This window comes from Myotis davidii, unplaced genomic scaffold (genome assembly GCF_000327345.1).
Source record: "Myotis davidii unplaced genomic scaffold, ASM32734v1 scaffold1011, whole genome shotgun sequence".
Classification (NCBI taxonomy): domain Eukaryota; kingdom Metazoa; phylum Chordata; class Mammalia; order Chiroptera; family Vespertilionidae; genus Myotis; species Myotis davidii.
Genome location: NW_006282880.1, coordinates 134,638 through 147,211, shown reverse-complemented (window position 1 = coordinate 147,211; position 12,574 = coordinate 134,638). Strand labels below are relative to the sequence as shown.

General features: G+C 38.0%; 1 protein-coding gene across 1 annotated transcript in view; it reads right to left on the bottom strand.

Annotated features, from left to right (window-relative positions):
- Nucleotides 1–12,574, bottom strand: part of EIF5B (eukaryotic translation initiation factor 5B) — a 66,041-nt gene that overhangs the window by 46,484 nt on the left and 6,983 nt on the right. Inside the window, exons 2-6 of the mRNA XM_015561806.1 lie at nucleotides 7,837–7,962; nucleotides 7,653–7,737; nucleotides 6,329–7,010; nucleotides 4,790–5,007; nucleotides 4,014–4,171 (exon numbers count right to left, since the gene is read on the bottom strand). Of these exons, the coding sequence (XP_015417292.1) occupies nucleotides 4,014–4,171; nucleotides 4,790–5,007; nucleotides 6,329–7,010; nucleotides 7,653–7,737; nucleotides 7,837–7,962 (1,269 nt within the window). The remainder of the gene's footprint in view (nucleotides 1–4,013; nucleotides 4,172–4,789; nucleotides 5,008–6,328; nucleotides 7,011–7,652; nucleotides 7,738–7,836; nucleotides 7,963–12,574) is intronic.

Below are 12,574 nucleotides of genomic sequence, written 5' to 3'. Positions count from 1 at the left end.
GACATTTGTAAATAAAGCTGATATGAGTATTTGTATGTAGAGGTTTTTGTGTGAACATTTCTCTGGGGTAAAGATTTTGGAGTGGAAATTATGGCACATTAGGTAAATATGTATTTAATTTTCTAAGCAACTGACCACTGTTTTCCAAAGTGTCTTTACAAGTTTGCATTCCCAGCAGTAATGTATGAGAGTATCAACTGTTCAATATCCTCACCAGCATTTGGTTAAAACAGATGTTTTGATTCTTTTTAATTTATGTATTCTAACAAATGTGTAGTGATAACTCTTTGTAGTCTTAATTTGAGACCATGTTCACATAACTTTTATTATAGTTAATATTGTTATATTTTTCATTTTAGTTCTTGTTAATCTCTTACTGTGCCTAATTTATAAATTAAACTTTATCAGAGGTATGCATATGTAGGAGAAAACATAAGTATGTTTTGTTACTCCATGCTTTTAGGCATCCACTGAGGATCTTGGAATGTATCCTCCACATTTGAAGGGAGACTACAGTAGATATAGGACTATCCAGGTTATGTACTTCTTTATGAGTTTTGATTGTTTATATCTAGTAAGGAATGGCCCTATTTTATCTGAGCTTTTGAATTTATGAGTATAGAATTGCTCGTTCTATTCCCTTATCATTTTAATACTTACAGGATCTGTAATGATGATGCCTCTCCCGACCCTTTCACTCCTGATATCAATAATTTATCTTAGCTTTTTCTTAGTCAGTCTAGAAGTTTATCAATTTTATTCATTTTTTTTTCAAGAACTGGTTTTTGGCTTCATTTTTTTTTTTTAGAAACTAGAACTTCATTATAAGTACTTATTATAAGTGGATTTTGTATACTCTTTGAAACTTTTAAAGCCATATGTAACCTAAGATTATTTTAATGTTTTTCATTATTCAATCTATAAAGGACAAAGAATATATAGGAAAAAATGTAAATTGAAAAAACTAATAAATATAAAAATACCCCACCCCAAACTAAAACAAACCCAATTAAGAAATAGATTCTACAAAGCCTATTAATCCTCCAATTTAAAATAAATGACTTCCCAAGGGAAAAATATTTCCATAATCATAGCAGTTTGATGAATGAAAGCAAAGCTGCTCTCATTAAGGAAAATTACATTATATGTAAGAAAAATGTAATGATGTTTCTAGAAAATGAAGAAAAGTAATTTCCATGTTGGATTTCTCAAGCATACTAAATAAGGATTTGAAGGAAAGAAAGGGAGAGAGAGAATGAGAGAAACATCAATTTGTTGTTTCACTTATTTGTGCATTCATTGGTTGCTTCTTGTATGTGCCCTGACCAGGGATTGAACCTGAAAGCTTGGCTTATTGGGACCACACTCCAACCAACTGAGCTATCCGGCCAAGGCCTAAATACTTTTTGTTCACTTGGCCTTTGTTAGAAGTGACAGTACCTATTTCCATGAGAAAAGTGCTATGAACATGAACATCATAAAACCAAGCTCCCCAATGATTTTTCAGTTTAACCTCAAGAGAATCAACTCAAGAGCTTCAAAGTCCAAGGACAGGCTGGTCCCAAAGCATTTCCTCTTCTGTCCTTTTCTGTGCCTTGTTCTTTTTTCTCTTTTCTGCGCTTACGATCCTCTTTCTTAGAGGCTACATCTTGTCTTTTTCTCTCCCTTTGATTCTTAAGCTTTTCTGTGCTGATCCTGACTGTTTCTACCTCTGTGTTGCTTTTCTGGATGCTCTTGTGTTTGTCTAAATCTGTTTCCTCACACCTTTTTTCCTCTTATGCTCGGGCTGCTGCTCCTCCGATTTTTCCCTGCCCCCTCCTGGGTGCCGTTTTCTCTTTGGGTGTGTCCGTTCATGGCCGGCTTTATGGGCACTGGTACTGGTCTCTGAGAGGTGCCTGTAAACTCTAGATTCGACACTGTATGAGCTATAATTATACTCTTGGTGACTAAGGTTCAGGGGTGCTGGTTTTCCTGAGAAATAGTCCCTGGTGAATTGACAGTATCTCATGCTGTCATGAGCTGGTAGTACGAGGTAACTGGTTTTCCATTGTTTGTGAAACACTGCATGACCTCGGGTGGGTCTGGATGGTTTCAGTTGGGAGTCTTTGATCAAATCTTCTGTACCTGGGTCTGAAATCAACCTCTTCTTTGTCCCTACAGGTTTGCAAATAGTCCTCTCTCATCTGTCTGAAACAAGTCTTTGGTTCTAAGCCTCTGGCTTTCTGCACTTTGATATAACCTTCAAGTTCATCTTGAAAGGAGTCAGATGTCTTCTCTGAATGTTTCTTTAGGTTGACAACAAGGGATTTTCCTTATCAGACTGAGAACTTGGTGGAAAAATCTGATCATATTCACCCATTAATTGCTTTCAGTTTTCTAGCATAAACTTTCCCCAAAGAGTGAGACTGTGCAACAACTGGGGAGCTTCTTGTGAGGCAGGGCGGGCATCTATGACTACTGTCCCCCTCTCTGCCAACGCCACTGGCCTGGAGATAAGCCGAGGTGGAGGTGGCGGAGAGGCAGGGACAACCGCTGCCGCCACCACCGCCTCTGCTGCTGAGCAGGCGGGGTAGAATGAGGAGGCCTAACTGATTCTATTTTTTTTCTATTACATTACTTTGCTCTTCTTATTTTTGGTTGGTAGGATGGGAAACGTAAGACTATTGATGTGCAATCTTTCATCTTTTACTAAAAGAAGCATTTTAATGCTATAAATTTCCCTCTACACACATTTTCAAAATTTTGTTGTGCTTTATCTTTTTTTTAAGTTACTTTCTAATTCTCATGGACTTCGTGAACTCATGGATTAATAAGAAGTAGGTTGTTTAATTTTCAAATATTTCTGGATTTTTCTCAATATATTTCTATTATTCTTTCCTAGTGTAATTGTTGTGTGCATGCGTGCGTGTTTGGTTAATCCTTACCTGAGATATTTTTTCTACTGATTTTTAGAGAGGGGAAAGGGAGGAAGCCAGAAAGTGAGGGGAGGGCGGAGAGTGACATCAATATGAGAGAGACACATTGACTGGCTGACACCTGCACTCACCCCAACCAGGGCATGAATCAAACCTCCAACCCAGGTTATGTTCCCTTGGATCAGGATTCAAACCCATGAACCTTCAGTGTAGAGACCAATGCTCTAACCACTGTGCCCACCAGCCAGACAGTTCATTTATGTTTTATTTTTTATTCTGTTTGCTTTAATTCTTTCAAATGTCTTAAAGCTTGTTTTATGGCTCTGGATCCTGATTTTTTTTCTTAATCAACTATAAAAGGCATTTGGAGACAAATGAGGAAAAATTTTAAATGGACAGAAAATCAGATGCTATCAAGGAATTAACTTTGTTAGAAGTAAGAGGTACTCTATTCATGTTAAAAAGTAAAATGTCCTTACTTGTTAGAGATACATACTAAAGTAAAATATAAGTAAAATAATATGGTATCTGAAATTTACTTTAAAATACTACAAGGGAAAAAAGTAGGTGGGGGACAAAACAAAAATGATATATATTGATAATTGTTTAAACTGAGCGATGGGTAAATGGGGACTCATTTAACTATATTCTCTATTTTCATTTATTTTGGGGGACAAAAAATGTTTTTATACATACACTATCATTTACACATAAAATTTTAACCTACATAAGCAAATTATATCGCCTAACATTATTAGACTTTTTCACAGCATTTTTACAGGAATTGTTCTAGTACAATTCAATTTTCATTTTGATCCTTATAAAGATACAACTACTTGAGAGAAGCATCTAGACCAGCCGTGGGCAAACTACGGCCCACAGGCCGGATCCGGGCCGTTTGAAATGAATAAAACTATTGAAAAAAGAGACCGTACCCTTTTATGTAATAATGTTTACTTTGAATTTATATTAGTTCACACGTACACTCCATCCATGCTTTTGTTCCGGCCCTCCGGTCCAGTTTAAGAACCCATTGTGGCCCTCGAGTCAAAAAGTTTGCCCACCCTGATCTAGACTCTTCCCATTAATTAAAAATACTACTTACCCTGAGCTTGTAGAAGTTTAAGGGTAGCTTCAGCTCTGGCTCTGGCTTCTCTCTGAGATTTTGTTAAAAGTTTCCCTTCTTTTTTCAAGCGTTCTTTTCTTTCTTTTTCTTTTTGCTTTTTCCTTTCTCTTTTTTCTTGTTCTAATCTTTCCTATAAAAGAATATATATCAGACAAAAATTGTACTAGCTTAATCAATTATAAAATTTAAATGTAAAAAACCCAACCTTCAAACAAAGCTTTTGCGATACATGCAAGTATTATGTTAGGAGATTCCAAATGAAAATATTTTAAATGTTATACATAATTTTTTTGTTAATCCTCACCCAAGAATATTTTTTCCACTGATTTTTAGAGAGAGTGGAAGGGATGGGGACAGCCAGAGAGAGAGAAACATTGATGTGAGAGAGAAACACAGATTGGTGGCCTCCTGCATGTTCCCAACCAAGGCCAGGGAATGAGCCTGCCAGCATGCGTCCTTGACCAGGAATCGAGCCAGTGATCCTTCAGTGTTTGGGCTGACACTCTACCACTGAGCCACACCAGCCAGGGCGCACATAATGATTATTCTTGAGAATAGACTATGTCTTGGCAATGATACATAAGCAACACCTGTCTGTACCTCAGGAAATAAAGGTAGAATTTTCTGTACCTCTTGATCTTATTATTTAAATCCAGACAGACAACAGATTAGAGGTTAGCGATATTTCATAGAGAAGAGATCTTAAGTTAAACACAATGTCAATGTCAGCAACTTTATGAAAACGTACCTCTTCTTTCCGCTTGGCTTCCAATTCCTCAAGCCGTTTGATGCGTTCTTCCTCTTCTCGCTTCTGTCTCTCTTCTTCTTCTTTCAACTTAGCCAGAGCTTCCTGCATAGCTTTAACTGTGGCTTTGCTAGGTCCTTTTTTCTTCTCCTTCTCTTTGTCTTCCTTTTCTACTTTCTTTTTCTTCTTATCTTTTTTCTTTTTGTCTGCTTCATTGTCATCTATAAAAAAAGAATAGATAAACTGTTGTTTTTTTAAAGTTTCCTAAGGCAATGATGAGCAAACCCCAGAATCCTAGGACCATAATGGGCTGAAGCTGATGCCAGCAGCAGGCTAGAGCCTACAGGCATCAAGGCATCCAGAAGAGCACAGGAGAACCTGAGCACCTAGATCAGCTTAGAATCCCCAAGTTAGCTTCCTTAGAAGCCTGCAACACTGGTGTTGCTCTAAGATGTCCTGAGAGATGCCAGAAGACAGCAGGATCTTGTCAGCAGGGACAAGATATAATGTATCTAATGTAGTTCTTAATCCACAGTGTCTGAATTCCTGCCTTAATTCTTAGCTAGTATTGCTTCTATAAAATGGGAATAATATGAATGATGCCAATCTTAAGATATTAGAAGGGTAAAACACAAAAATATAGGTAATTATATTCTAAGAACTCTATAGTATTATGCTTAGAAAGCTAAAGATTATAAAGCTACTTTCATGGTATTTCTCTTCAAATATGTCCAGATAATATTTCAAGTGGTTAAAAAAGTTATGTCAATTTTCCCCTTAAAAGTTTTACTAGTCTAAAGAAAAGCTATGTGAATCATTTGATCTGTTTTTATTCTGATTAAGAATGGGAAATTTAACTATAAAGCTATTTTTTGTAATTAGTTATGGTACTAAAAAGTGGCTATTGCTTAAAAGATGTTAACTAATTTCAGCATGTTTCACTTTTCTATTTCACAGGCTGAATTGGGTTTTTAAAAACAGCTAAAAGCCCTGGCCTGGGTAGCTTGGTTGAGCATTGTCCCATGCACCAAAAGGTGACCAGTTCAATTCCCGGTTTGGGTTGTGGGCTCTATCCTCAGTAAGGGACATGCAGGAGGTAGCCAATCAATGTTTCGCCCTCTCTCAGTTTAATGTTTCCTCTCTCTTTCTCTCTCTTTAAAGTTAATAAAAACTTTGATAAAGAAATATAAAAACTGGAAAGAATTCAGTTATCACCTGACACCAAGTTATCGTCAGAGAAGAATAAATTTTCATTAGGCAACGTCTACTCTTTATCAACGAAAAATTGGTTATCACAGTGAAATTCTATAAAAATCCTAGTCTGTGTACAAACCACTTGAAAGACATTTTGTATTACATATAAATCTTTAACAATAAACATCAATTCAAACAGTACACAGATGTAGTTTTTTAAGATTTTCTTACAATGAAGCATCTTTATAACCAAGGACAAATAAGAAAATGACTTTGGGGCATAATAATCAAACCTTAGATTAAATATGAACTCAAGCCTTTTGCCCTTTCTGCAATAATTTTACCAACCTTCAGCGGCTATGGGCACCTCTCCCTTCTCATCAGAGGCAGGGGCTGTTCCAGTATCAAGAGTCACCTTGGATTTTACACTTTCCTCTTCAGATTTCTTTTGAGGTTCTTTTTGTTTACTCTGATCCTTTTTACCAGTTTCTAACTCTTCTTTTTCTTTCAGCTTCCGCAGTTTTGCCTTTTCTTCATCTCGCTTTTTTCTCTCGCGCTCTTTCTTTTCTGCCTTCTTTTGGGCCACTGTCTTAATTTTGAAGGAGTCATCATCTTCATTCCCACTCTCTACAGTAGGACCTGGCTTATTTTTTTGATTTTTTTTCTGTCCTTTTCTAGACTGCAAAAATTCATCTGAATCATCACCACTTTCCCCTGAAGAATTTACTCTGGAACGCTCTTTAATTCTCTTACTGTTATCCTCATCCTCTTCTGACCCATCCCACTTCTTATTTGATTTTTGAGTTTTCCCTTTAGCTTTTTTAGAAAGTTTTTTTAAATCATCATCATCATCATCATCATCACTCCCAGAGTACATTTCCACTTTTGGTTTTGCTGTCTTTTTTGATTTTGAATCCTTATCTTCCAATTCATCACTATCATTCTCATCAAAATTTTGTTTTTTGCCTTTCTGTCCCTTCTTTTTTTTATCTTGTTTTGAGAAGGATTCCTCTTCATTATTTTCTGTTGGCTAAAAAATTTCCATTGTTAGAAATATTAACAGAGTTATATTTTGTTTTAAAATAAATAATTGAAACTCCTCAGTCACATACTTCATTAAAAACACATCAAAAAATTCTCAAAATATTTTCAAAAGTCTTTTTTTATAATGGTATAAACCTCAAGTAAGTAACAAAAGCTAGCCTAGGCGTCAGGCACATCTCACATTCACAGTGAATGTCAGAATTCAGGTGCTCTAAAGCCAGCACTAAGCACAATCCACATTTACTAGCTTCTTCAAATGGCACACAAAGTTTAAGGGGGGGGGGGGTATTGAAATAAGAAGAAATACCTATCACTTTCCCACTGTTTTAAGGCCTCTCCAAATTCAAATGATGAAAAAGAAACAACATTTAAGAAATTGAAGATGGAGACAGGAAATGTTCTATCTCCAAATATATCAATTTTATAAACAGGCAACATATCCCAAAACACCTTTAGATTCCAAGTAAAGCACCTTTCTATCTGTAAAAGGTTTTAAAAGACATTATTTCTTTCCTAAAACTTGCTTTTCCCCTGTTGGCATCAGAATTTATAGAAAATTTTATCTGTTTGCAAAAGCAGCTCCCTAAAAACAGGCACTAGGAAGCAAGGCTGGCTAACAACCATTCACCTTTGTTGCTGCGGTTTCTCTGTCAGCTTTGATGCCTTGAGCCTCCCAAGACAATTCTTCCAGTTCTTTCAGGATATCATCTTCACTAGAAAAGATGAAAATATATTTAAGGCAAGGAATCAGCTTAATAAGTGAATCTTGTACCAAAGCTAGTAAAAAGGAAATATATTTGAAGTATACTTACTCAAAATCTTGCCGTTTTTTTTCTTTTTTCTTCTTCCCCTTGGACTTTTGAGGCTCCTGCTCCTTAGCAGCACCAGCTCCTTCTATTTCTGCAGCCAAGGCATCAAGATCAATGTCATCCTTGGCACTTAAATGAAAACAAAGAAGATCTAAATGTTACTCAAGAATAAAATAATCTAGCACATTCACCTACAGAGGAACGTTTTAGAAAAATGTTTTTATTGATTTTAGAGAAAGAAGGGAGAGAGAGAGAGATACATCGATGACAGAGAAAGATTCATCAGCTGCCTCCTGCTGGCGTCCACAGAGGGAGGCCCAGGCCACCTAGCTGGCAGCACTGAGGTGGGTGGGCGGGGCCTCCCTCTGCGGGGTGATCGATTTTGGGGCCCCGTGATCGCCCAAGAGAGGGAGGCCCAGGTCACCAGCCAGCGATGCTGTGGCGGTGTGTGAGCAGGCCAGCAATCACCCTGTAGAGGGAGGCCTAGGTCAGCCAAGCTATCGCACCCCATGCCTGTCACCCACAGAGGGAGGCGACCAGTGGCTAGGGCAGGGGGGAAGGGGCAGCACCACACAGATGGCAAGCAGTGGCCGTGGCGGCAAGGCTAGGCCCTGATCGCCAGCCAGGCCTAGGGACCTTACCCAAGGAGTCCCAGATTACGAGAGCACACAGGCCAGGCTGAACCCACACCACCAACCCCCCACCACCCCTGTGCATGAATTTTGAGCACTGGGCCTCTAGTAAATAAGACAAAAAACACATGGTTATCGTAATAAATGAAGAAATAGTGTTTAACCAAAATCCAACACCCTTTCCTGGTAAAAAGAGTCAACCAACTAGGAATAGAAAGCAAACTTTCCTCAACCTAAAAAAGGGTCTCTAGGGAAAGCACAGCTAACATTATACTTAATGGGGAAAACAAAGTTTCCCCTAAGATCAGAAACAAGACAAAAATGTCCACTCTCCTCATTTCTATTCAACATTGTACTGCAAGATTTAGCCAGAACTTCAGGCAAAACAGAGAAAAAGCATTTAGAGTAGAAAAGGAGGAAACCATTTGAACTTGCCTAAGACCTGACCATAAAATCCTAAGGATAAAAAGATTATTACAGCTAATAAGTGAATTCATTAAGATTGCAGGATAGATCACTGTACAAAAATCAACTGTATTTAAACTATGCACTAGCAATGAACTATCTGAAAATGAAATTAAGAAAAGAATTCCATTTACAATAGCATAAAAAAGAAATGCTCAGGAATAGTTTTTGAAAAGAGTTGCAAATCTACTCTGAAAACTACAAAATATTATTGAAAAACACCAAAGACCTAAATAAGTGGAAAGACATCCCATGTTTACAGATCAGAAGGCAAAATACTAGCAATACTCCTAAAATTGATCTATAGCAGCAATTTTCAAACAATGTGCTGCAAGAATTTTTGAAACATGCAGTATCTGACTATTTAGTCAGGGCACTGACCTCTTTTCCCTAAGATTATCAAATGAAAAAATGATAACAGCCAACACAATAGCTGTCCATTGTAAATGAATCAAAATTACATCTTTTTTTGTCAGATCAGCAAAAAACATATTTTTGGAGTGCTATAGAATTTTAGTAATTAGTTTATGTAGGCCATGAGATGAAAAAAAAGTTCAAAATTGCTGATCTACAGGTGAAATGCGATCCTAATCCAAATTCTACCTACTCCCACCTCCCCTTTTTGCAGAAATTTAGAAGCTGATCCTAATATCTCTATGGAAATGCAAGAAACCCAGACTAGCCAACAGTCTCAAAAAGAACAAGGTTAGAGAAATCACACTTCCCAATTTCAAAACTTAATACAAAGCTCTAGTAATCAAGACAGAGAAGTACTGCTTTAAGGATAGACATATAGATCAATGGGACAGAACTGAGAATCTGTAAATAAACACCGACACACATGGTGAACTGATTTCAACAAAGAATTAAAGTCTTTTTAACAAATGGTGTCAGGACAACTGGATATCTACATGCAAAGAATAAAGTTGGACCCCCCATGTTACATGATATACAAAAGTTAACTTAAAATGTCTCAAAGTTTAACATTATAAAACTACTAGAAGAAAACCTAGTAAATCTTCATGACCTTGGATCTAGTGATGGTTTCTTAGATCTGACACCAAAAACATAAACAACCAAAGAAAACATAGATGAATCAGACTTCATCAAAGCTAGAACCTTTTTGCTACAAAGGATATCACCAAGAAAGTGGAACAATAACCTCCAATGGGAGAAAAGAAAGGCAACTCACAGAATGATAGAAAATATTTGCAAATCATACCTGGATAAAGGGTTGGTATGTAGAATATATAAAGAATTCTTATTCCTAAATAATTTTAAAATGGGCAAAGGCTTTGAATAGACAGTTCTCCAAACAAGATATGCAAATATCCAATAAGCACAACATTTAACATTTTAAACTATCATGGAATGACAAACCAAAATCATAGTATGACACCACTTCGCACTCATGGGAATGGCTACTACACAGTAATCAAAAAGTCAGTTGATAAGTGTTAATGAGGATGTAGAGAAATTATAACTCTAATACATTGTTGGTTGAAATGTAACATGGTGTTTCTTAGATCTTTATTCCTTTTCCTTCCTCCCACACTTTCAAAATAGTTACAGCATGGTTTTGGTTCTACATTAAGTGTTTCATTATGTAAATGTTGTAGTTACTGCTGGGGCAAATAGTACACTGTGATTATTTCAATACTGTTTAATACGGGTTTCAAAATACCTTTTGCACTAAATGTTCTCGACAATACATATTTGTTACAAGGCATAAAATAGAAAGAAAGGAAGGTAAAAAAGCAGTCATTTGTGTGTCACTAATTAAAACATTTGAATGCTGCTATATCTTTTTCTCCATGCTCTCCCCCTTCACTATTCACATATTAGGACAAACGAATAATCTAATCACAACATAGTCCTCATCCTTTATACAGCTACTCCTAATAAGAGTACAGTAAATTGGTGACACAGGAGACAATCAACCATCCTGGAAAAGTTTTCCTATTTACCAGAAAAAAAGAAAGAAAAAGTATTACATTAACAGCAATGAAAACTGTAAGATACCTAGAAATAAGCAAAGAAAGAAATATTCTAAAGACTCAAGTGAAGAAAATTATAAAATATATATAAAGCCCTAATATGCAAATAGACCAAATGGTGGAACACCGAACTGGTCACTATGACGTGTGATGACTACCAGGGGGCGTGTGCAGAACATGGTGGACGTCAGGCACAGTAGGATGGTAGAGCAGGTGAGCGGGGGCGCCAGACCAAGGTGGGGCGCCAGTCGCTTTCATTGGGGGGAGCCTCTGGTGGTTACTGAAAATTCTTTGCTCCCATGCACCACGGTCCCGCCTGGCACTCACACCCACTGCCAGCACCTGGTGCCAGCCCCGATCGCCCCTCAGGGCTTCTCCACCTCCCCCTGCTTCTGAGGGGCGATTGGGGCAGCAGTCGCCACTCTCATCCAGTGATGGCGCTGAACAATCAGGGCCAGCGCCAGCAGACAGGAAACCAAGAGCTGTCATGGGAGGAGCCGGGCCAGGGCATGGAGGATCAGCTGAGACCCGCTCCTGTGCCCACTGCAGCCTCATGGCCCACAGTTCCTTTCAAGGTGCACGAATTTGTGCACTGGGCCCCTGGTAATAAAATATTACTTCAACCACGTCCAGCATGGCCAGTGGTGAACATGAGGAGGGGCAGTGAAGGATTAAAGAAAACAGACAAGAGAATACAGTTGGGGCCAGGTGGGTCACTGTGTCTGGATGAGGAAACAGTGACACAACCTGTAAGCCCAAGCTTTATTTTATAGTCAGATCACACAAAGCAAAACAAGGGCAAGATGTTTACCATGTTCTGGCAAGTTTCAAATCTGCTTCTTTCCTGTTGTTGCCATTCTCTGAACTCTATCATTTGATTAAGCAGCACTTGCTGCACCTCCTGCAGCCTACATCCCTTAGCTATCTAGGACTGCAGGGTCAGACTATAAGGTCAAGCTTACAACCATAGCCTTTTGGCTATAATTGTGCTGGGAGGGCTTTGCCCTCCAAGTTGGGACTTGTATGTGGCTTTGCCACAAGTCAGTCTGAGGCTTGATCCTGTCCGAACGCTGTAGCTGCTCTCCACAATTACTGACATACAATTACATTAACCAAATACAGAAGCATGTCATATTACTATTTGTTGATCACTGTATATGGCACTTTAATAGACACTCAATACATTTCTTGAATGGGATGATTCAATAACATAAAGGTGTCAAATGTACCAAATAATCAACTCCCAATTAAAATCAACCATCACAGCCCTAACCGGTTTGGCTCAGTGGATAGAGTGTCAGCCTGCGGACTGAAGGGTCCCAGGTTCGATTCCAGCCAAGGGCATGTACCCTGGTTGCGGGCCTATCCCCAGTAGGGGGTGTGCAGGAGGCAGCTGATCGATGTTTCTCTTTCACTGATGTTTCTAGCTCTCTATCTCTCTCCCTTCCTCTCTGTAAAAAATCAATAAAATATATTTTTTTAAAAATCAACCATCACAGATTTTAATAGACCTCAATAAATTCACCTATTATATTAAAATACGTATGTATATACACTGAGTGGCCAAATTATTATGACCACCTGACATTTGTAGGCAACTTAGCTATAATTTCACGCTGAAGTTGCCAGAGGTCCAGATCATTATAA